This window comes from Ctenocephalides felis, unplaced genomic scaffold (genome assembly GCF_003426905.1).
Source record: "Ctenocephalides felis isolate EL2017-DRISC unplaced genomic scaffold, ASM342690v1 CF-g0.4_SCAFFOLD_01886, whole genome shotgun sequence".
In the NCBI taxonomy this organism is placed as follows: Eukaryota; Metazoa; Arthropoda; class Insecta; order Siphonaptera; family Pulicidae; genus Ctenocephalides; species Ctenocephalides felis.
The window spans coordinates 130,355,694-130,383,559 of NW_020538040.1; the positions used below are offsets into that span (position 1 = coordinate 130,355,694).

Here is a 27,866-nt window from a genome sequence, read left to right on the forward strand (position 1 = left end):
TTTGGTTATTTTTCTGGCATATAAATAAAAAATCTAATAAAACTATAATTAAATCTATTTTTTCATAAAACAGTATAATTTCACCATGGCTCCTCTCCTCCTTTCATAACGTTCCTACTATTTTATCAATATTTCTTTTTTGACAAATAAAAATAAAAAACAATCAAATCCAATCAATATAGTTATAATTTAAATGAAACTGTATTAAATCATTTCTTGATCCGAACATGTACGATTGACAGAACACTTTCACTCTGAAAAACATCTCTGTTTGTTCTTAGGGGTTTATATTCCATATTACAAGGATATGACAGAGGATAAAAATATCATTTGTGTGTTGATATCAAATTGATTCCGCCCCTACATGACGTCCATCGGAAACGAGTGATTTCAAGATTCTCAGAACGATCAACTTTGATCTCAAAACATTAAGTTAATGATATCTCCGTCGTAGAAATTTGTCGGATAATAGGAATTGTTTTGATTCGATAGATCAATATTAGTGTAATTATGTGAAACTTATTGCAAGATAGACAAAAATGAATTTTCAAAATGTGATATTAAGAACGGTGCATAAATTCGTATGCATATCCCACATTAACACATGTGGGTGTGTCCCATTTGCCATTATTACCTTGAATATAGCTTTTTCACAATCTGTCGATCAGTTTTTTTTCCAAGACGTACCCATCGTCCTGTATAATACCTCATGCACCGTGTTATTACAAGTAGCGGCTTCCACTCAACGTAATGTGGCTAATCGTAATATTATTATATATAATTATTAATTATGTACTTGTTTTAATCTTTTTTGGCCATAAAAATATTTTGGCTAAAAGATGGGAGGTGACTGGAAGGCGATATCCAATACACTGTTGATAGATTGATTTAAAAAGGGATTTTAATTAAGATGAAGCTTAACGACCGATAGCTTGATATTTTATAGTGTTCGGAATATCATGAGGTAGGCACATGCCAAAGAAGAATTTTTTATTTTATGTTAACACTAATATTATACACCAACATCTGGGTTTATAAGAATGGTAGAAAAAACATTTTAAAAACATTATTCGTTTCAAAAAATTGTTACAGATTATTAATCAATACTAAATGAGCATAAATATTGAAGTCGAATACATGGACATATTAAGTGAATCAGAGGACTCGGGTTCGAACCCGCTTCGAGCAGCCTGTTTTCAACCAGGTTTAATATCGATATAGATAGCAATATGTTTCCAAGTGAAAATAGTCTTAATCTGGCATTGCTGCATCAATAAATATGCGCCCTATCACAGAAATAGCAATAATAATTCATCACACAGAGATGGGACAACTATTAGGATTGCCACCCGTAGAACCCACTAGTATTAAGTAAAATCATACCAACAGCTTATGGGACTCTTAAGTTCTGATTGCTGTTAACCCTCTCGCTACAAATGTCGTCCATGGACGACATCCAAATGACGTGTTGTGTGTACGGATGTCGTGCATGGACAGGTGTGCGTTTGCTTCAAGATTTATCACTGTGAGTTGGACTATAGAGAATTCTAGTCTTTTATTGTAATTTCTAGTTCATTAGAAGCATATTTTTTAACTTTCAACACATTTTTATTGATTATGATAGAAATATCTAAAATATATATCATTGTGCCTGGTACGTTCAGTAGCGGACACCCTATTCCGTACAGCAGCGGCACTTCAGCGGAAAACACAATTATAGCGAAAGGGTTAAAAAAATCTGTATCTAGTTTTACAAATCTAGTATCTGTATCTTTTGTACAAATACATTTTATGAATTCACTGATTTATTTAAAAAAATTACAAGTATAAGTCGATTGAAGTTTTAACATTTGCAGATCAAACTATAGGTTTGAAACTAATAATTAATTAAAATTTATAATCTATAACGAATTATGCATTTTTAAAGTTTTTTAAAATTTTTTTTTTGTTTTTTGACACTGGTATCTACTATTTATGTTGACCTTTTCAGACAAAAAAGTTAAGTTATTTAATTACGGGTATTTTATTCACGCTTACTATTGTGATAAAATTTGTTGCATTGTTTTGTAACGAGATAAAAATATTTTTTATCGATATGCTAAATGTGGTGCAATGTTATTTCACCGATGCAGAATTGACTTGTTGACGAACGCTTCGTCTCGGCAACTTGGACGCATTCTATTTTGACGTGGCTTTCGCGTATCTTCGTGTTATTATGTTTTTGTTCTCCTTTTCGTTTTATTTCATGTTATTTTTTTGTTCATCTGTTTCAGTGCGATTATTATAAAAGGAACAAAAATGTTATGCGCCGAGGAAGCTACGCCTTGCTTTAATTATGAAGGTATATATTGCTTTTGTACAAAGTTAAGAGAAAAATGTAGTAAGAACTACACGGAATGACTAAAATGTAATTGAGATTTTTGTGCAAAACGTGTTCCTATTAGATATGTTGTCCTATGGTCAAAAATGCGCAAAGACACAAAAAAGCATTTATGCACATAAACACATATGTATATACGCACATTTATGCACGTAAGAACATGAGCACATGCACATTTATGCATAAATCACAGAAGTACATAACACAAAAAATAAAACTCTTTTAAAAAATTACTGAAGTATGTTGGCCAATACCATCAAAAGTTTCATTTAATCAGGATTGTAAAATGGTAAAATACTTGATAGCTTCATAATAAAAAAAAATCGAGAAAAAAGTAAAAACCAAAAACGGGTAGCGCATTTCGCTCACATTCAGTTCAAATGTATCTTTCTCGCACATAGAAGATTACTCGTATAACAAATATTTTTAAGTGATCTTGAGTAAAACCAATAGCAAATATCATATTATTTTTTGATTTTTAATTTAATTGTCGCAAATAAGCTCATGAGTACTTTTGAGAACATAGACTTATGAACATATCCACATAAGAACTTTTGCAGACTAGCATATACACATGTTTTCACATATGCATGCACATGTGCCACATACAATTTCAAACAGATAATTTTATATATAAAAAATATATATATACTAGAATCGAATTTTATTTTGAGTTTTGCACTCGTGTTTTCACAACCTCTAATATTCATATCTTATTACGAATTCGTTTTTCCTAAACAAGAAGAAGTGTCTTTCTTACGTTGAATAACTTAAATGTTATTATGAGTGACCACGTAAGTTAAAAGTAAAAACTTACCCTACACCTTCAATTTGACAGAACCAACTTAAGTTTAATTAAATCTGAAGTCCACTTACCCATGGCATCTGGAAAAAAAGAAAATACACATTAGATACACCAAATAAGTGAATTTTATGCTAAAATTACAAAACATGAGTACATAGTTACTAATGATTTGAACTACATAATAATTCTATATCTATTAATCATTAAATAGAAGATACAAGACGAGGTACATTAGTATTAGTGTATGATATTAAAAATGTCACAAAAAGCCCTCCCAGCCCCCTGAAATGATTAGCTAATGAACATCGTGTGCTTGTGAAAACCGAAAAATATATTTGTATCTGCACATTGCGATTCTCACGAAACTCGTGGGGTTCCTTCTTCGGGGTGGGTTCCGAAGGAGCAGGTGGTTGTTAAACAATAGAGAACGCCTTTTATAGTGTCTAGCTCCCTCCTGCAGGTTAATGTTTAGGTGTGGCAGAGCCGCCCAGCTTTTAATGACCCGACCGGCCGGCCGACACGCAACCCGCATGCTTCACGTCGGGAAGGTCATGTTTTCATTCATTTCAGCAGATAACACACAGATACTTACTTTCACCAATTTAATCTAAAAGGATTAATGGAAACTGATACGGAATTTGAGAGAAGAAGAAAGTGACCAGACCTAAAATCCTGGACGTCGCACCAGGAATTAAAAAAAACTCGCCCTATGCAAATAATACACATTGGAATTGTGAACTGGATGATTTGACATCTAATTTAAAATAAGCAATGTGATTAAAGCAAATTACTAATTTAATTACAAAAGTTAAATTATTACTTTTTTCTGTTTCAGACCATTTGGACTTATGGCATCCAACTGTGGGGCTGTGCGAGCAAATCAAACATTGTATTTGCACCGTGCCCAGTCTAAAATTTTGAGACTACTAATGGTTCACAAGCAATAAAACTTCATACGACGATCTGAATATAGAATTTATAAACAGTTATAAAAATTAACAGTGTTCAACATTTTCAAAAACTGAAACATTATTCAAATTCAATAGTCACTCAATTTCTTGAGACATCAATTTCAAGAAGACTGAAAAAGAAGCTTCCCAAAAATGATATTGAAGACCTTAGCACTACCACATCTTTGTAGAAATGAACACAATTGGCGAATCACTCATTGGAGTGATTCTCTAACTATTAATATAGTAAAATTTATCACAATAATTATTTGAAAGTGTGTGTGTATGAATGTGTAAATGAATGATATAAGCCAAATACCTCATAGGATTGTACTGTATTCTGATTGCTATTGAAAATAAAATATGGCACACAAAATTTGAATCAACTAAAGATGATTCTAGAGAATTTGGCAATTAATGGATTTGAGTCTGGCAAAGTTTAATTGGCAATATATAACGTATATTTATTATGTCCATGTGAACTTGATAGACAATTCGAATATATTTGATTGCAATAACATAATTCGACATAAATATTGATATGAGTGGAAAACTTGGAACACAAAAAATATACAAGAAGCTTTATAGGATTTTAACATCTTCATTATTGTTAACGGCAAACTCATCGGTTCTTTAGTTTACGACCTCTGGTACACCTTTACGACTTCAGTACGGTATAGATGTGTTTATGTTGCGTATACACAGCGTTTAACTCGTGTTCATACAGCATCCATTATAAAAAGGAAAGAAACAGACGAGCAGACGCAAAATGATCGAAGAATAAACTAGCCAAGAAACGAGGCGCGAATCATCATCGGGAGGATATTTGGTATCAGTCGAAATACGGGAAAAAATTGGATTAACCTTTCTCGTACGCATAGGGTCTACTGGACCCCAACGCCACAGTTAGCGACCATTTTTCAGCAGATTTTCCGGCCCAATTTTACAGGCTTTCAAATTTATTTTGCCTTTAAAAATGTATGTTGCCGCAGTGTAGATAGTTCAAATTTTATATTCGTTTATTTTTTTATATTCGTTTTTCTTTAAATCGAACCGATAGTCTGCCTACGCCGAGTGTTTAAACACCGCTGGGGTCTGCTGGACCCTAACTAAGTAAGTGAATGCTTTGGGTTAATGGGCGAATTGAAGAAAAAGTCAATCTATGTTTTTCAATTTATTTATTATATATTTATTTATTTTCTTTATTTACTCTTTAAGCGCAGTTGTTCAAGTCTACAATCTACATAAGGAAGGAATTGTCATCAAGAGAAAGTTTGATTGAAGTAGACGAAAATCCAAGTATATTACGTCAATGATAAGTTTGGAAAAATAAAAATATGATCGTAAAAAATAAACAAAAAATAATAAGCCATTTGAAGCTTTTCAATGGCATCAAAATTCTAATTCTGTACAAAACTTTGCCACCATGTGGTCAAAAACGTCATCTTGATGGTGGCCTCTCCAAAATATTTTTTCATCATTTAAATTGTTGTAGATGTATATTTTAATTACATTAACAAATAAAATTTTAATTTTATTTGATTAAAAATCAGTTGACCCAAATATTTTCATTTATATACAAAAAAAGTATGTACCATCTAAAAAAATCTATATTGATAAAATATTCAAACATAAAAATATTCTTAGTTTTTGCACTCTGTATTATAAAATGAATCTCGGCAATTCATATTTTTTAAAATTCTATGGCGCTGTTACTTGAGTATGTACATAACAAATCGTTTGTGAAACAATCCATCAACAAGAATGCAGTTGCACAGGTACATGAATGTTTACACCGGCTCCTATCATGAATAAATATTATAATTAATATAATACAAACTTTATAATTCCTTATCGTCTTCTCGAACAAATATTGATGCAATTTAGTTCCACTATCACGTGAGAACAGTAGAGGAGCCGTGTCTCGAGATTAGAATGAAGAAATTAAGTTTGTTTAGAAGAAAGCGGTTTCATTTTATTTGAAGGGATATGGCGCCTTGTCGCAATTTCGCTTATTGTCAGTACAAACGATTGAGATAAAGAGATTTTGGAATTAATATGGCCTAATGGTTTAGGATATGAATACGATTCAAAAATTGCGCCTTTGTATCCGTCCATATGGACATATCGCTCACAAACATATGGGCACAACTTACAAAATGCCTAAACGTAGAGTTACTTCTGAATTGAAATATTTGCGAATGAATACGAATTTATGTGAAAATATGTAAAATGAATGTCTTGTGATAATGTACAACTGGAATACCCCGTGGATTAGAGGTTAGAGCTATAACATTTCAATCAGAGGTCCTAGATTCCATACCCACTTGCCACCCTGATGTCAACCAGTAGAGACATCAACTTACAATTATTAATAGCAATATGTTTTTAAGTGAAAATAGGCCCTTTCCGGCATTACTCCATCAATACAAAAAATCATAGAAAGTAAATAATAATAATCATCACAGTTTGGGGTGTCATCTATCACAAGTGCTTATGGAAGCCTTAAGTTCTGATTGCTGTTCAAATAATATAAAAAAATAAAAGAGAATAAATGTGTATATTTGTGTAAAAATTGATCTTCCTATTTGTGTTTAAATGCATATCAATGCACATATTTGTGCATAAATGGATTTGTTTGTATATGACTGTAAACAAATGTATATGTTTGGGAATAAATATGTATTAATACAAATATTTGTGTATAAATAATGAATATTTAATAAGCAAAAATAAGTAAGCATAAGTAAGTATTTGTATATTGACGTGTATGAATGTGCATATTTGTGCATAAATTTTGATTAACGTGCATATTTGCGTACAAATGGTAAAAATGTGGATATGTGCACTAATAATCATATTTGTGTATAAATTGTAAAAATATGTATATATAATGGTATGATACGAAAATTCGAAAGTTAAAATTTATGGTGGCACAAATTGCATCCCAATCATTTAAAATTATATATTAATTAATATAAATACAAGAAACATTAATTGTTAGGACGTTTCAATAACGCATAATCACTTTCAACGAGTAAACTTTCTTTTTAGAACAATTTTTATTTCTATTTTTATTTTTATATCAAATAGAGAAAAAACTCACACGACTTCCAAATAAATTTCAAAGAATGTCCAAGGAATCCTATAGATTCTAGTAGACATGTAGATGTACATATCGCACCCATAGATCTAAACCAAGAAACAGGTTTTCAATAACTGATCTTACTAGATTAGATTACAAACGACGGTTTTTTTATTCGATCGTTTTTATTTTCCTTTTTGTGAATAAGAACCATTTCAAAATAAATTCATGTACATACATGGACCTGATATGCTGTAAAACTTATTTACGATTGTAAGTTATGTTTTTATACATGACTTTGATCACTAAGATCGAAATACCATAGAAATAATACCACAGGGACACATTAAACTGACTAAAAATATTCTTCGTAGAATAATTTCATTTTACGATTTTAAACTACTTCTAAGCAGGCAATCTAATTATTTCAACTATGTAATGCATTGCTACATTGTTATACTTCATTGAATGTGTACCTAGGTGTATTTTTATATTTTCCGGATAGTAACTCAGTATATAAATCAAAGCTTCTGTACAATTTAACATAAAATATTTTGTATGTGATGTTAATAATTACAAAACTTTAAATATTTACTTTCACATACAAACTGCTTCAAGTGTTTAATAGACTTATCATAAAAATAAAAAAAATAACCACGTCACTTCTGTCTCGGTGAGTCGCTTCATAAAACAAACACAGGATCATAAAATTAAATAATCGTAACAATAAATGACAATGACATGGATGTGATAATTACGTAGTAATTTTGTTACGATATTTTGACCGACCGAGAATATCTTCATGAATTATAACTCTGTTATAAAATTTCAGAAGCCACTACCAGATAGGAGCCTGGTAAAAACTCGTGTTTACTGTATTTGTGTATTTGCTCTCGACTATGTTTGCCTTAGATGTGTACTCAATGTCACAGGAAAAATCGGGTAATATTAGACTTGGGACTTGAAGTTGAAGCTCCGACATTGTGGAGTACTTGGAAATCGTAGACCTGCCTTGGAACTAATAATGAAATAGAGGCAATGAACTAATAAAGATGAAATAGGGGCAATGAAGTTAAAAATTCTAATACCATTTTGGTAATTTTTGAAATTATTTAGTAGGGGGTAGTCAAAAAAGCTCAGCACCAATATCTCAAAAACGAGTTAAAATTTATTTAACAATAATATTCGAAAGTATAAGGAAAAAATGTATAACCAGCCAGCCTTAATTCTTACGACGTCCCTATCAGGAGATAAACGATCATGCGTTGTTAGTTTTTTTCATTGTGAGCAGTGTTGTTTAGTTCACAAGATCTTAATATAATTTTTAAGTATACGTAATTTAATTGTTCTACAAGACGTATAATTTTAAGTTAGATTCAACAGTTTTTTTTATATAACCTCTACAAAAGCTTACACGTGGGTGGCGCAAAAAAAAAAACAACTGAACCTTTACTCTGGCTATGGCAAAGATAGAGAAGTGTGAGCAATAAAAATAGTAAACAGATATGTAACGCAAGTTAAAGAAAAGCTATTTTATAAGAGATCAATTAATTTAATAGTTATTCCAGCACTGCTGATACTGACGAAATACCAAATCAAAGCATTATACATTGTTGTCTTTGTAAAAAATGTGTCCATAAAATTTTCACTTTGCATTGGTTGAATAATGTAGATATTATCAGGTAAAATCCCTTTAAATTTAAAATTAAAAAATTGGATCTGCCTAACTACCTGGCTCTCCCTTTTTACTCAGCCTATGGGGTAAAAAGAGATAGACGACAAATTTTACAAAACCAGCAAAAAGACGCATAATTATAATTAGGAATTAATTGTGAACATAGTTTGATAGTTGTTTGTTTGATATGCGTTATTTGTTGTGATGTAGTTCATTTGGTTTTTGGACAATATAATCACTTTGGAGCCAAGTTGGACGTTTGTGCCCTGCCCTACCTTATATATTTAGCTCAAATTTAAAGCCTGATAATTCACATCCTAAAATTAATATTTTATTAATAATTTAAATATACATCATGTTTTATCTTTTATTCGTTTTCTATGATATTGCTAAACATTGCTCACTAGGAATACGTCATATATATAAAATTTGTTATGTAACGATACTAGTTTTCTTCGCGTGGACAATACCATAGAAGTCGATATCTTCCTACTACTGTGATTGCAAGGAAACGGCTTAAAGATGTGCCTATAATTGAAATCGAACGTCGTATCTAAGATTCGATTCGATCGTATTCGATTGGATTTGAATAAATAAACGCTTAATCCCGTCAGTGATTCGTGGATGCAGATTAGCAAGTGCCGACAGTCGACCTGTGTCCCCTCCGTGATAATTTCCGATTTTTCTCGTCGGAGGCAATCTAATGTGTAACGTATACAATTTTGATCCCCTGACTGCAATCACGACGTCGGCTACGAGGCGTCTATTGCTTTTTTACGCAAACGACTTCTCCATTCTCTCAACGACGCTTCTATGGTGCCGTTATTACGACCGTTAACGGCCGTTAAATTAACTCGGATCAACCGACAACGCGTTTCATCTCCCACGCGACCCACTGCTCAGACGACGGAAAGCGAACGAACGCTCTTGTTTTCATCAATTTTAATTATATATAGATATAGATTTATATACATACATACATACATACATATATATATATATATATATATATATATATATATATATATATATATTAAGGTGGTCCTTAATATAGACATTTTCGAATTTCTTTGCTTCCAAGGGCTCAAATGGTTCCAAATAGATAAAAAACAATTCTCTGAAAGTTTTAGCTCTTAATATTAACGTTTATATAGAGCGCAATTCAATCAAAGTTTGTATGGAAAGAGCATCTGCGTTTGTATGTGTGCGTTTACACAATGTTGAAGCAAACATATTTAAAAAAACGCTCTGCCCAAGGAACAATTTAGCAACAAAGCCATAAATAAACGAAACGACAGCCATTTTTTACCATCTTCTTAAATGAAGAAAAGATTAAAAGAGTAACATGAGTTTATTAGCATCAAAGTAATTCTAAAATCTTACTATTACTTGAAGAAAAAAATATCAACATCAAATGTACTTCTTCAAAAACATACACACACATGTTTATATACATATATTGATGTAAGAGAACAGATCTAATCTCTACTGATGATGACAAAATTTTATGCCAAAACGTTTGCAAAATTAAAGATAAGTTTATAAAACTTTGCCTTTTATTTGCTGTATCGCCTTATAAAAACGTACTCATATTTATTTATATTTAAAATACTAATCTACCACGTTAACAATTAAAATTAGTTAAATAATCTATTCTAACATACAAGTTTTTTGTCAATATATAGTAGTTTCTATAGTTATGGTTTCAATGTTAGGCTTACGGGTTTTTAAACTGATTGTGGGACAACGACACTAACCCATTTGGAGCAAATTAAATTTTCGATATCTTGATAAATTTACACTGCCTAAATCAAACGTTGCTTTATGCTGAAAATCCTTAAAATTAGTTTGGATCGTATACTTTCCATCATACGAAATAGTATTATTATGATATTATGTTTAAAGCATATATTGTAACTTTGAAAAAAAAATTTAAGAATAATTTTGTCCCATTAGTTTTTTATCTATATGTAGGACCGTTTCGCAAATTTACCAGTCTTTAACTATCAATGATACAAAATTTCAATGAAGCTACTTTTTTGACCCTAGATACTGACGTTCTCTTCTCAAAAATAAGCAAAGAGCTGCTTCTCATCGTACTCTACATAAACAATAATTGAAATATCTTCTTCGTAGGCGTATTTTTTCGTCGCTCGCCGCCTGCTTTGTGTAAGGTTTTCCTTGCTCCGTGTTTTTTGAACAATGCAATTTTCTGTTATATGGATTGTTATAGGTCTGGGGTTCCCGTTTGGTTATTAACTGAGGATTACAGTCGACCCAAAATAAACGTAGGGTGGATGCGGAAGGAAATGCACACATTTTCATAGTGTAAGCAAAGTCGACGCGTAATAAGTCGACGCTTGATAACACTGTAAAGCATTCATTCATTATTATATTGTAATTTGGGGAGGACCCCAAATAGCTGCGACTAGGAAATCCTGTATTAAAAATGATGCCTATTAACACCGCACTGATGAGATTGTCTCGCCATTAAAAATATTTGAAATTACATCGCTTAAGATGGTAATAATAATAACTGGTGCTTACCAGGCGACAGGTTCGTGAGCTGAATTTACGAAACAGAAGTTTTTCCAATGATATGTTTCAAATTGAAATTGAATATCACTTCTGCATGATATCAAGTTGTCCGCCAGGCTGAACATGTAGAAACATATTGTCTGTGTAGCATTGCAAGTTTTATCTATTATTAATGCAACAGGATGATCACAAATCAACAATAGAATAAAGGTAGATTTTGGCAACAGGATATCTTTATCTTCACCATACTCGTTATTAAGGAATATGATTAACCAGTAAATATTCGATTACATAGCATATTTAAGATTACGATCATCAATTTTAGAATTGGATGCTATACAATATATGTACTATATATTATAAAAAATAATTTATGGCCAAATAATTTTTTTTTAAATTATATCATAAAACTGTACAATATATAAAGTTCCTATTGGATTTTACACACATTAATTTATATATTAAGAAGTCTTTTCTCCAATTACTTTACTCTGTTATTTTACTACTCGATTACTGGTAAGACAGCGAGGGTAAAAATTAGATTATGCCGTATTGCAACTATGTTCGCAGAATTCTAAATAATAGTTTTTTTTAATTATGTAATATTATACCCTTTAATTAACGCTTGTCCCTGGACGACATGGTTTGCCGTAAGTACGGATGTCGTTCCTGAACGACATGTTGTATTTGAATTGTTTCAAGATCACTATGAGTTAAATTATTGATAATTCTAGTCTTTCATAGTAATTTCTAGTTCATTAAAAGCGTAATTTTTAATTTTAATTTAACGAATTTTTATTGATAATCATAGAAATATTTTAAAATATATCGTTGTGCCTGTCCGTTCATTAGTGCAACTGAGTGGCACGCTGTTCCTGTACAGCAGCGACACACCTGCGTACAACACTCCCGTAGTAAAAGGCTTAATATAAAATAGGACGTCAAAGTAGAACATACTATCAGAACTTTGTACAATAAAAAGATATCAGTGTAAAGAATCATTTCAATAAAGAATCATTAACAAAATGTAATAGCGATCATTTATTCCTCGAACTCTCCGAACATTAGCGAAAACTATTTCGCGAAAATCTAATTACCGCCTTTAATGCATAACGCCACCCACTTCTTGGATATTAAATCAATTTCGTTCCATCTGCCCCCTTCTCCGGGTAAAACATTCATTATAACAATATTACCAGTGAAATACGAGCCCGGCAAAAATTAACAAAGCCGCTCGCTAAACAAATACGACGAATATTGCGATACTTAATGGGGCTTGTGTTCCCGCCGCGCGGTAGGAGCGGGATAACGCGGGTGCGCGGGACCTGGTCCCGTTCCGTCCCGCACCGCACTGCGCCGCCTCGTGCCAGAAGATAAAATAGTATGGGGAATGTTAATCGCATTGCATTCCAATGGGGTGGAAAATTTAATTCGTTGGAACGCGCGCACCGCTTACCCCCGGCGTCCTCTCCGGCGCGTCGTGCGGTTGCTGCGTTTGCCGTTAAAAGTTATCTTCTGAATTTCCAAGCACACACACTCATACTGCAACCCCAACGGGGAGGAGGTTAGGGCTGGGAGAAAAACATCTATCTTATGCAAACGTCGACTTTGAAACCCTTAATGTCGATTTCGAGATGCTATCAACGCCGTAATAATAGTAAACTATATTACATTTATAATTTTCAATAGCATTTTGCACAGACAAACTGGGACAATAACATAGGTTACAGAAGTTTATAGCCCATAGATTGTAAGAAGACCATTGGACTTTACTAATACATAATCAGCAAAATAATGATACTAGTGTTTAATATAATTTTTTGCAGTAAATAATTATTTTATAATGTGAAAATAATTTACAATTACAAAGCTGTATCTACAGTCCCCATTTCTTTCCAACTAGACTATTGGTAGAGACATGAAATTCATCTTGGTGACCGACATTGGATTTAGTTTAAATAGTAATAGCAGGTTTTATGTCATATAATGCTTTTACTATGGTTTTTTATAAATTGAACTATTAGCATATTAGATCTCCTAGACGAGTGCTACAAATTGCAGCATACAGACTTACTTTTCAGCATTTTAACTAATTTTATAGAGAAAATCATGGAATTGACAAATGTATGTGTCAATTTATAGTGATCCATCTTCTCCTAAAATAAAAGATTTATAAGATAAAAGTTCTCTGACCCTACACGTTCAAAGTTACTGAATAATATAAAATACTAGATTCATAATTAATATACGTAATCATATTTCAGTTACCAATAAATACATACGAGGCCGCGTTATTATTCTTTGCCTGCTCGACGATCCTACTTTTACAGTTTAGGAAAATGAGAAAATGAGTAAAACAGACGCATAAACGAATATAAATAGATTGACGTACAAATAATATGATGCTTGCGTAAAATTTAAATCAATTAAGATTTTATTTCTCCGTCTTCGACGTTTCTCGAAAATCGCCCATCCCTAATCGGAACACACGGAAACACGAACATGGCTGCCGTCATGGCTTACAACGTTTTTCACGTTGCTGAATTACGACAAAAAGATATATGTATTACAAAATACCACGGTTCCGGTCGTAGACAATGTCTCTACTCAGCGAATCGTTCTACTCCATAAGAATGGAGAGACACCCCAACTCTCTCGAAGCACAGCACGTGAGCACATTCCCTCTACAATTTGCTGCATTTATTTACGTATTGTACAGGTGTAATTTCAAAAGGTAGAGGTTAGAATGTATTCTTCATTGTGGAGCGAGTCCAACGATTCCCAAAATTGTTATTGTCGAGACATCTTATAGCATCTCTAGGTGAGGACTTTGCGTTACAAATTCAAGGCATGTGAGAAGTCCGAAATTTATTCTGTTGTAATTTTCTTATAAATAATCATAAACTTGTAAAAAAGGAAACAAAACTAGAGCAAGGAATCTGGTTGCTCATAAAGAATATTAATTTGAATGCAATAATGTCAAATTTAAGAAATCTAAAAAATTAGTACAATGATTTAATAATGTACTGCCTACTGCAGCAAAACTTTTCTATTTTGTAATTTTGATGAATGCATATACTCAATAGCACATTTACCAAGAAAGCTAATTTTACTGTTACCCTGTAATAATTTTCTATGGTTTATAAATAAAGTATCGCAACGATACCAGTTGTTTCTTGTCGTGGTTACCGAGTCTTACAAAAAGCTGACCGCATAAATCTCGTCTGCTGAGAACAACGAAGTGCATTTATAATTCGAATATGAAGAAAACGCTTCTATCGATCCCTTCGGAGAGCGCAGAGGAGCGTTTAATATGTAAATGCATATTAATATGGAATAATCTGTCGACGCAATCCATTCGGCATGGACTAGGCACGGACCGCGGGGTGCTCCGTTGCTGATAACGGCGAACGAGGCCGCATTTGCGGTCCGTGGATTCTCTGGCATTTGCATAATCGAATGCCACCCGCGCCGAATCTGACCGATGATGGAGCCGATAGGGATGAGAGATTTCGATAAATTTGACAAACAGCAATGGCTGTACTGGTAAAATTCTAAAAAAGTACTGAGAAAACGCACTCGTCCATTGAGGATGTCCAAAGATCAACAAAATCAGAAGACATCAGCGATGAATTTGATCGTCGACAAGAATTTTGGAAAATTTTCATAAAATAGTTGAGAGATGATTATAACATCATTGTCCATATAATCTAATAGAAACGTGATCCACTAACTGACACTGAGAGAGTTTTATACAAATTTCAGGCACCTAATCCAAATCTAATTTATCAAGAAAAAACTTTATACCTCAGAAAAAATCGTACTTCCCAAATATTTGATAGTGCAACTATACACTTTATAGACTCGGCAACTGACAAGGAGAACCTTAGGTTTATTTTTCTGGGATTTTGTTGAAACTTCGCATGGTGATAGAGATTATAGTCAAACCAATACGTACGAGTTTACTGTTCGCTATCAATATGACTTGATATTTCAAACTATTCCGTTTGACAATAAACTCTACAAATCATTACCATGCAAAGTTTCATCAAAATCACTCTTCTGGCATTTTCCCAGAAACCTGAGGTTTTTCTTGTACGTCAGTCTAACAAGTAGAATCAATAAAGATGGTTAATCCTAGCAAAATAACAAAAGGAAATGACTGACAATGATCAATTGTCAATTAGCTAGTTAAAAATCTAACGTATTTCTGATGGGAATGACAAATACATTGAATATGAGAGTTACCTTGAGTGTTACCTGTTCTCAATCTGACCGATGCAAATAAAAGAATTTGCGTGGCATATACTTACAAAAGTAAAAAGTAATACTTAAAAAAAAATAAGCAGAATATCCAAAACAAATTGAATTTTAGAAGCATAAATAATTTGCATTTTTTTAAATAATTACAATCGCTTCCTCAATATATTATCTATCTTCCCTTCTATCATGTTCAGCTGTGTGTCCATTCAATCATAAAAGAAAATTCCGCCGACCAGAGGCCCCGTGACCACTATATTTGGTGCAATCGCCAATAATGTAATGTCGTTCTCAGACTATGTCTGTGCAGATCAAAAGCTAATAGTAATGTATTCTAGGTTTCGCTAGAGTCCTATTAAATATTGATAATACGATTCGTGGGGACTTCTACGATATTTGTAGCCGAATTGTCCAGTAACGACTTTGTGGATTTTGAAAAGGGTCAACTCACTGACCGACCCTCGGACGTGAAGTCTTTCGCTGACAAATATTCGTTTATATCCCACGTTGACCGGCAAAGTGAGGATCGGATGCCAGAAATGGATTCCCGAATACATTTGCATCGGAACGGTGTGGTTTGGACACTTACCGAGTCGATATTCAAGGGGTTTGGTTATCGTTGTAATGAATTTATTATGAGCACAAATTGTTCTGGGTATCGATACCCTATTGATACTTTGAAAGCTGTCTGTCTGGCTGGCTGGAAGATGCCGAAGATATCTTTATTTTATTTGAATAGTCTATGGTTCCATTCGTTCTCAACCGCAAGAGAATACTTTTCTAAAAAATATTGCACGAAACCAAATCCATTGAAGCAAATCTGTGCACTTATCAAAAAATAGTGTCAATTGGGATGTACTAAATAAATCTTAAAAATTTTATATTGGACTTAAAAATTTCAGCTTCAAAAAAGCTATTTGATAGCGGGTTTCTTATTATTTGACAGTGATATAAAGATGCACCCAAAATAAAAAATAACTGACCTTATAATTTGCATTCTTGACCTAAAAATTAATAATTTGACATCTACAACAGATTAACTTTAATTATAAAAAATACCTAAAACCAAAAATTTACAAAAGAGTATTTAACACTTTTTCCTGATCATCAAATAAAAACTTCAATTACCAAACACGCATATTCTATACCAGACATACGTCTACTTTAATCTTGTTTTGTTCTAGAGAAAATAATAATCTATTAAAAAACAGTTCAAATTTTATGAGCTTCCAGAATTGATGAATCCGACAAAGAAAAATCTGATGTACAATAGTATACAATTTCATGAACTAGAAAAAAGCCGCAGACACGTGGCTTCGATTTCCACGGAAAATTGTGTTTATACATTTATAGATGTAATAAACCTACATTTATATGTATATGTATATATAATTTTAGGAAACTAATTTTTCTTTGACGTATGTGATTGAATTCTTTGATAAAAACTTGCCAATAAAATATATAATACAAAGTATTTTGTAAGATTGTTATGTACAGATTGATAACGTCTTCAAGTTTCATGAACCATATCGATTTTCCATCGAAATCTCTTCAACAGCATTTAATTCCCAGTACACCTCAATTGATTCGGCAAAGATTAAGTTTTATATTCGATCTTGAAGACGACACAGCATGCAATAGAAATTTAATATCTGTTTTTATTGCACGCTGTGGGGATTTTAACGGACCCACATAACGGAAATAACACAAACGTGCCTTACCCTGGAAAAAGCTAAGATAAGTATACACGGATTGATAAAAAATTGACAAACTTGTAAAAAAGTGTATCATTTTGATTTTTATTGCACGGGAAATCGTCGTTTCTTGCAATAAAATAGAGTTTAATGGGATTTGAAGCAGTAAGTAAACCTGTGATGATGGATTTTTTGCACAAGAGACAAGTGGTTTTAGGTACCATATTCTTTCATTCTTATAATCAGTATTTATCTAATTTGGATGATTAAAGACATAAAACAAAACATTTATTTTAACCAATTTAAATCATTGTTATAATCAACTGCATATTATAATAAAACTTAATTTTTTATGTGCAGTTGTTATGCAGCATGCATTCCTGAGAATAAAATTTCATAAGTATGTAATTTTAAACAAGTAGTGCCTTGACATACGGCATTATTGGAATTTATAAGTGAAAGGTTGAAATTATTAGAGTATGAGTAAATGCACATTTATGGTTCAAAAGTTTATTGACTCAACAAAAAAAAATGTAGTGTCAAGAATTGCAGGTGCAAACATATTTTATATTTATTGTATCCTACTTATACATTTGCAAATAAATTGATTCTGCTTTCCTCTTACATATAAACTCCAATTTAAAAATTAGTTGCCAGTTTACCTGCACTTTGTCAATTATTATATATATATATATATATATATTCAATTTAAGGACTTCAAAATAAGATTAAAGAACTCCATACAATTAATTCACTGATCGAGTTTGCAATGAATGCACACAATTTCCAGAACCTCAATATAATTTATAGAGCACCAATACAACTTTCTTAATTTTCAATCAATCAATTTTTCATTATGCAATTTTACAGATACCAAACCAATAAAATTTTTGATACACCTATACTGTTTCAATGGGTCCAATACAATATCGTATACAACAATATAATGTTTATAAATATAAAGCTCGAATAAAATAAAAATTTCCATAATCTATACATTTTAATTTTTTTTACAAAATACAAATTATATATTTGAAGGCCTCAGCGAAATTCCAAAGACCTCAATTTAATTTTTAGTTTACCCATACAAATTTTATCATCTCAAATAAAGATTTCTGTATTTTATGTTAACCTCAAATGAGCCGAATTTTAGTTTTACATCTAAAATAATAGGGGCACAAAAAATTAGTATGAAAATGAAAAAAATTAAAATAAAAAAAGGCATAAACAAATTTTTTGGTATCAAAGAATTATGTGCCCAAAGTTACAAGGGCCTATAATATTCGCACTTCTGTGTATGAAAATGTTATTTTGGGTTGAAAAGCCTAGCAAGGGTCACAAATATTGATATATGTTGTTTTAGCAACGTTATAGAATTAAGCATGAATTAAGATTTATTCGCCATCACACGAATTATTAGTAATAATAAGAAGCCATAATTATTTTGTAATGTATCGTAATATTTGGAATGTGACTTAAAAGTTACGAGGATCCACGGAGAGTAAAATGAAATTTTAACCAAAAAAATAAATTACAGCAGAAAATTTATTAATATCAATCATCATCATAATTTTTTAATACGAAAGTCATCAGACTATAGAATATTGAGAAGTGGATTATTTCGAGAATGTGATGGACGAGTAAAGTCTCCACGCCAATAGTGCCATATTAAGAAGCTTTCGAGAAGATGCACCTCCTCGATTTTAGAGTCTGCGATCTCCTCCAAGTTGTTTTAGCAGAACAAACGGAATTATAATCTGCAGAATGGGCCGAAGAAGTCAAGTCGGAGGTGGGTCGGTTATGAGAAGAAAGGGGAACAGGGCATAACTCAGGCAGCCGACATGTTTTAGCATAAAGACTCAGCGAGAACTTCATGTCGCATTTCTTCCGATTCGTCGCGTTCCGGGGGGGCCCGACACGCTTCGGTTACCCCCGATTCGGGGCTTCGGAAAATAATGTAATCTCCGCAAATATATTCTTCCACGTAGGGCGGTCGATCATCTTCAAGGAACATCGATGTTAGGAAGACTAGACCGAATATCAGCAACCACGTGCTTCTTAACCCTTTTAGAAACTTCTCAAATTTTGTACATAACTCTTATTGATAGGGGAAGTACGGACAAAATGACACCATGATTTGTTCTTTAATGATATTATAATTCATCTTAGATTCATCGACTACATGTCGTCTTTTAACAGTCTTAATAGAAACTACAATAACATATTTATTGGAAAATGAAACTAATTATAAAAGTCATTTTGTCCATTTAATATGGATGGTCCTTACTATTAATATACAAACTAATTATTGAAAAGGTAGTTTAAAAGACACCCCGCGATACACGTTGGAACTGATTAATGCGACTGTGACAATGACACTCAACATCTGACAAGATTGTGTATATAGCTTACTTCATGTTGCACAGCTGCGGAAACGTTTTTAAAACTAACCAATTTTTAAAAAAGACCATTGTGTCATGTGACCATTTGCGTATACTTTTTCTTATATTATCGTATTTCCCCTACGACTTATAAGTCCGAATGTATAATATTTGCGCTTGTTCATCTTCGGGGAACTTCATGGTTTTTATAGGGTTCCAAACAGAAATAAGTAAAATCACTATTTTTCATATAGCCAGCAAATTTTGTAAAAAACCAATGTACGATGAATGAAGAAAAAGAACAAACAATTTGTAATTCAAATATATTTTTACATTAGTAAACAGAATCTGTAAAAAAGATGGTTTGGCCAAAGCTCACTAAACAAATTAGCAGAAAGTAAAACACCCATTTCACACAAAAATGCCTTACTTTACTAGCAATAAATGTCTATTTCAAACATAAAATAAATGCATAATAAAATTTTGAAACTGAATTATTATTTCAATATTTATTATTATCGATGGTGGTTGAACACCCCTAAACTGTGTTCTTGCAAACGTGTTTCGATAGGTGATAGAAATTCTGCCAAAATTGGGGGCAGGGGGTTGAAAGTAATCAAGAAGAATCTGGTCTGGCAAAGCACGGGGTGAACTTCCAATAACACCGATCAAATCGATGTCCGTGAAAGACAGATTACTTCACGATATTTGTTTATTGGATTATCTGCAATATATTTGATCGAAAATGACGATTCTTCGCATATCTGACCAAAAAAACACTTGTCCACATGGAGAAGGTACAATGGAAGAAAATTGTTAATTAAAATTTATTAGTAAGTGTATATATAAGTTCGTAAGTATGAATTTAAAAAAGTACAAAGATACTGAAATACCATATTGAAAGCTGAACTCCTAAAAGCCCTAAAGATGTTTGGGTGTTCGTAAGAAAAGTACTAATTGTGATAATTATTATTGTTATATTTTTAAAAACCTGTATTTATTGTATATGTTAGAAAAAGCACTAACATTATTAGATTGTACTGTGCACCAAAACGCTTGCTTTTTTTTTCAACGTATCGTTCAAATCAAAAGTATAAAGACTGTATATAAGATGATAGATATTGATATAGTATTTCAAGACGGACAGCTTTTTATCGCTGTAAGAACTTTTTAATCTCGTCAACTTTAGCCCGTCGGACCGGATTTTTGAGATTCCAAATGCGTTTCTATTGTCATGTGTTGCTCGTTTGTATAAATGATTTGTGCATAAAAGACTTTTATAACCAGTAAGTCATTAAAATGCATATGTTTTTTGATATTGTGCTCTGTGACTCACCTTGGCATGTGCCGCCAAAAGAAATTGGACGCAAGTCGGAAGAAGAAATAATTAATTGAAAAAAAACTAGTAGAAAGCATTGTCGAAAAAGAAATGGATAAGAAAATAATATTACTTAGGTTGATAAATATATAAAATATTTACAGCAAAACCAAAAAACACCTATAATTTTACTACAACTTCGATTATTTCAAATCTTGATCCAAAGTGAAAAGACAAAAAAATATAAGGATAAAATGAGGTATTTTGATGTTATATTGTTTTTAAGTAATAAAAATAAATTTAGTATGACTTTAGTAAATAAAAAGACCTGGAATAGGAACAGTTCTACTTTCTATAATCTAAGCTAGAAATATAACAGTTTGAATACAGATGTACGTCCAAAGTTTAGAAGTTACATGATTTGTTTTATAAAAACCAATATTTCTCTTATATATTAGATACATATATGTTTATATAAAACTTTTTTAAAATACGCGATATTTTCTTCAAAATGTTAAAAATTTGACTTCGATTCAATCAAGACAATAATGCAGAACTTGATGTTCCACATTCAACAATGTACCGACAATATATTTATTCTTATCGCCCACTTATATATTGCAATGAACATATATAATCTGGCTTTCATAAAAAAAAATTATCACGAGTATATGCATTCTCACAATAATAAAAATAAATAAACATTCAGTAATCGTCGAGCACTAACGAGTTCACAATATCTAATCATGGAATTTCTCAATTCCATTTGTCCACCATGCCTTAAGAGCCAAGTCCCATCTGTGAGTCTTGATGGATCATATGATAAAATACAAGGGGGATCTCTGCGGGGTTCTCGGAGGCCCCCAGGTGGCCGCGACGACGGACATCGCAAGATCTTCTCCAAAAAGAAGTTAGCATTTCAATTTGGAGCTTTGTGCTATGATAGATAACTTTAATTGCAAAGTGAATTCGTTACTCATTTCTAAAGATTGACTTAGAGTAGGCTGGGGTATGAAGGTCCAATTTGACTACATCATAACAAATAACACGTGTCAAACAAATTGCGAACTATGTTAAGTAAATCCCAATTTAAGCCTAATTATAGGAACATGTATGATTTTTAGCTAAAATTTGTCACCTGTCCCTTTTTACCCCAAAGGCTGAGTAAAAAATGTCTTATTTTAAATTTTAAAGGGATCTACAAAATATTAGCTGAATTAGTTAAACAATGTAAAATGAAAATTTTATGAGCACATTTTTTACAAAGATTACCCCGTATATAACCTTGATCTGGTATTTCATGAGAAATATTCATCAGCAGAGATGGAATAACTACATTCTACTTTTTTATTTACTATTTTCTTATTGTTTATAACTTTGTCAGTGTAAAGTTTTAGTTGGTTCTTTTTACCCCCCCACCACGTGTAAGCTTTTATAGTGGTTATATAAAAAAACTCTTGAATATAACTTAAAAGTAACAATACATCTTATAAAACAATTAAAAATTGTATTTAAGTATCATAAACTAAATAAAAGTTGCGATGAAACAAAACACTTTTGTCATAAATATTCATACATAAATATTCACGATGACTCATTACACATCTTATGACTTCTGCTTCAAAATAGTATAGCTAAAAAATTGAATGCCCCGCTCTACTTGAATGAAGAGAATAATTCTATGCAGTTTTATCACTTAAAAATTAGTGAATTAAATGAATTATGAGATATATATTCTAACACTCATCAATTGTAAAACGCAACTAACTAGGTTCTTGAATTAATAAAGCGATCTACAATAATTGTATATTCGATTAAAAATGCGCAAGAAAAAGTAACCTATATTTTAGTTTTTTTGTGTTATTTAACGAATTGCAATTACACGGTTCAAGTGCCCGTTTCCTCGTTAATTTGTGACGTTACATAGAAGCATTTTTAACAAAACATCATTAACAGACAATAAAAATTAAAAAAAAAACTTACAACTTTTTTTCACGATATTTATCCAATAGATTTTGATTGATTACCATGAAAGTTAACAGTTCCGAACACAAACGAACGATCCAAAATTTAATTTGACATTACTGATGTTAAATTATATATTAAAGATAACGTTAACAACCTCTTTAACGAAATACATAAATCAATCGGACATTAGTCACCAAAACGAGAACACTTAAAATTCGGACGAGCTGTTTAATATGTCGTGAGAACAAATGTGGGTCATATGAGTTATTTTTTTACTAACATACCAGGAAACTTATTATTTACGGTACGGAACTTTGCAAATAACACTTTCGGCACAATCCAATATTTAATCCACATATTTTTCTCAATTTTTTCAATCTGATGAGTAGAATCAATTGGAGAAGAAAAATAAAAAAATAAAAAACAGGTACGTTTTATTTTTTTTACCAATATTTATATATAAAAATATATCAAATTTCCATGAAATAACTTTAAAATATTATATATTTTTTAAAAGCATACACTTTACAAATTCTAAAAATTCACAAGCCAATCGATTGTTATTGTAAGAAAATCATTATCCTTTAATTGGTAAATTTTTATTAATTTGCTGCCTGGGCTGAAAGTTATTCAAAAATCAACTAATTCATATCCCGAGTGCAGTGGTAAATATTTAAAAGCATTTATTGAGATATATTTTCGATCCCAACTACCCAAATCTGTTTACTCTGCACATTGACGCAAAAGCACTTGGGATTAGTCGGTCTATCGAGGGTCGCAAAATTGTTTTTATTTATTCATCATCTGTAGCCCTCGGTGTAAACTCTTCCGAATATTATGTGGAGCGAAGTCAAGTTATTTGGGCCCCCTTTAAAATAACAGTGTTTATGTTAACATATGCAATAACACCATTACAACAATTATGGAGGCCAATTAACATTTGCGGATAATACAGGCATAAAAGTACATCGATCTGATGAATAATGGATTTCTTTTCTAAATTGAAAATTGAATTTTTTAAAATTGAAAATTGAATTTTTTAAAATTGGAAAATAAAAGGGGTTCAAAAATCCGGAGTTGGTTCACCATCAATATCTCAAAAACAAGTGAAGTGTGGATTTTTTAACGATATTATTTTGAAGTAAAGAAAAAATATTGTGTAATCAGCCATCGCCTTAAATCGGGCGACATTGCAATCAGGAAATAAAAGCCCACTCTGTCACATTTTTAACCAAAGTATTTTATTTCATTGTTAGTCTTTTTGTTTTTAAGCACGGTTGTTAAGTTTACGGCAGCGGTTTCCAACCTGTGGGGCGCGTGCATATGTTTCCAGAATACTATTATCAAAAATATTTCAATATTTTGGAAATCATATTAAAAACAAACAAAAAATAATTAGTTTTTATGCATATTTTTCATAATATTGCATATTAATATGTTGTCTGATAATATCAGTTGAGTATTAATAAAATTGAACTGTTGAAAAAATTAAGGGGGAGCGCAACAATTTTTTTTATTAGAGCAGGGAGCGCGGTGCTTAAAAGGTTGAAAACCACTGGTTTACGGTATCTGAAAATAATTTTCAAGTATACGTTATTTAATTGTTTTATAAGATGTATTGTTATTTTTAAGGTAGATTCAAAAGTTATTTTTATATAAACTTTGGGTAAAAAGGACCACCTATACTTTTACACTGGCGTAAACAACAAGAAAATAGTACATGAAAATGTAAAACAAGTTGAAAATGCAATTTTACAAGAAATAAATTATATTAATAGTTATTACAACTTTGATGATCAATTCTTCTGACAAAGTATCCAATGCGATCTTTATAAAAAAAATGTGTCCATAAAAATGTATTTCAAATAGAAGTTGTAATTATCTAGTTTTTAATCATTGTATTTCAAGAAACAATGAGTCTGATTATAATAAATTAAACAGAACTAACTACCAAAGCAAGATTTATGAAGTAGTAAAAGTTTTTTTTTATTCTCTCTGTTATTTACAACTGTCCAGTTAAGGACATTTAATAAATTTGTGAAAGTAGTAAAAGTTGATGAATTTTTTTATTCATTATGTTTATGATCCTTAATATATATTTAGATTATGATTTTTAATCTTGTTGTTCAATCTAATAATTAAACTGCATCGCATTGATAGAATGATGCAGCTATTATTCTATAAAACCTTTTTAAAATTAAAAATAAAATGGTGAATCTTTTTGCCCCCAGGCTGTCAATTTTTACCTTGACTAAATGGGATAAAAAGAACCAGGTGACAAATTTTTCAAACATAGTCATATGGTTGATTGTTTGATATGTGTTATTTGTTGTGATGTAATTAGATTGATGATGCAATATAATTGCTCGAAGTCAAATTGGAACTTTATGCTCCACCCTACCCTATTTAAATTATTTTTATAGAAATGTATTGATTTTTTTAAACTACTTTTCAAAGCAATAATTCAATTTCTACTATTCCTAAAGTTTGATCTTATTTTACAATTTCAAAGGTATGTTTAATATCTGGCATTAGTTTTCTGTCGATGTGGCGATACGGAACGATAAATATATATTTCCTCTAAGTTCGGGAGTGTACTTTTCGATTCTACAATCGATAATGATTCATTTTTTTGTACCATGTGGACTTTTTAACGTGTCAAAATCTGATAAGGATAAATATACATATTTCCAACGCACAGGTTACCCGATGACACACACATGGTCGATATCCGACTCGGATCTAAAGTGCGGACAAAACTATTCATTTAGTAATGTTCTCTGCGGCTTCCAATAGGGATGAGAAAGATGTGCATCGATTTAGACAAAAATCGAAATTTGGTAGAAAATTTCACATCGATAATAATAAAGCCAAGATGATAAAATTAGGAGAAAATCAGACTGCAACATTTTCCAATCCGGAACTAGATACTTGGATGATCAAATGAGCACCATGATAAATGCCAAGGAGCTTATTTGATCTGCCAATATCTTGGTTTAAGTATTTTCCAAAAATTCATGATTGCTTCTGAATTCATGATTCTAACATGTTGGCTTTTCGATAAAAATCAAATATTTTTGTTAAAATATAATAAATAAAAAAAAAAATTAAAATTGATCAATTCTAAGATGCTACTACTTATATTAGTATCAACACTATTGTATCGATAATGATATTATTAATATCAAAATTATTTCTGGCTAATAAAATTAAAATAAATCGATTATTGACATATATTTTAATTAGGATATCCATCAAATTTTTATTGGATGAATAAACTTACAAGGAGAACCTGCGCGATGCTCGTCTGGAATTTTGATGAAACTTGGCATAATGGTAAATTTTATGCCCAAACTGAACAACGTAAAATATTAGAGTCCTATGAAAACAAGTTTAATTATAAAAATCAATTTAAATTTGCATTTTAAACCGTAACATTGTAAAAAATCATGATTGAACGGAAGTTTTATCTTCTAAGATGTATAATAAAAGTTTGCAAATGAAACGATACCATTTATCAATTTTACATATTCTTTTAACCCTGCATAAAAATCTCAAAAAAGATGAATTGAATTCATCTTCCTTATGTCAATCACGTAAATTTGAATCCGCACCGAAACATCGATCTTTTATTTCCTATGATATTTTGTGGACATCTACATATAAAAGGACATCATATTGTCATTATTTTTTTTTTCAAAAAGAAGGGTCATCAATCGAACAATATGATAACTGGTGATGATAAGAAATATTGCTCTGTGGGTATTTTTATATATCTTGGGGTGTTGATGAATTATTTTTTAACGACCATTAAACATAGACCATGAATAAATATAAAAATCAATCATATTTTATGATTCATTTCGCTAAAAAATATACTTGTTAGAATAATTAGTAATTAAAACACAAACATTTTAGACATTTCAATTTTCAAATTCTTATAAAACTACAGTATCAAGTCTAAAGATCTTAGATGAATGCATTAAAATTGATATCTTTACAAAAATGGAATATATCTTGAATAATTCCCGAACACAAAAAAAAAATAAGAAAAAGAACATCGCGCTGATCTTACGATAAAAAATGAGCTTCGTCATCGTTCTTAATGTGTCAGAGAAAACTTAGCCGTATATAAAAATTCTAAAGATCGTAATTGATATATGAATGATGTGTCACAAAGTGTAGAACTATTTTATGAAAATGTTTTAATTAGAATACGCACAAAATTTAAAATTTAGACAGCCACTTTTAATTCCAATTAAAAATATTAGTCAATATTATATTAAGAAGCGTCCTTAAGCTATCAACTTTTCAAGCAAAACCCCATAATTTCAACCTTAAGTGTTGAACCAATTCTAACATCAAAGTTTCCCTCATCCTCATGTTTCTATTAATAATCAACGATAAAAATGAAGTAAATTCATGATACATCTTCTCGTAAAAGTTGCTTTTCCCGTCTTCTCTAAGAATTTTAAAAGCAGCAAATAAAGTATTCTATTTGAATTCCGTAAATACTATTGCTCTATGCGAAGAACGAAGCAACTTTAGTGCTAGCAGTAAAATAATTTAATTACTATATTTGTCCCGAATGATCCTTTGCATCGAAATCATAGAAATTCCTGGATGGAATACAAGAATAATTATGGTAGAAAAAAATATTAGAATTTTAAATTACGGCATAATTCACAACTTCAGCAGACAAATAATAATATTAAAAATATATAGTAACAGGAATTCTATCTATGTAATTTTCCGGAGTACAGGTTGCTTCAAAAACTTCAAAATGACTTCAAAGTCTTAAAGGTTGCTACA

At 31.3% G+C, this 27,866-nt stretch overlaps 1 protein-coding gene across 1 annotated transcript in view; it reads right to left on the minus strand.

Annotated features, from left to right (window-relative positions):
• The window catches only part of LOC113375900 (homeobox protein homothorax-like), a 575,379-nt gene that overhangs the window by 391,831 nt on the left and 155,682 nt on the right, over positions 1-27,866 (minus strand). The window contains exon 8 of the mRNA XM_026615844.1: positions 3,257-3,265. Within this exon, the coding sequence (XP_026471629.1) occupies positions 3,257-3,265 (9 nt within the window). The remainder of the gene's footprint in view (positions 1-3,256; positions 3,266-27,866) is intronic.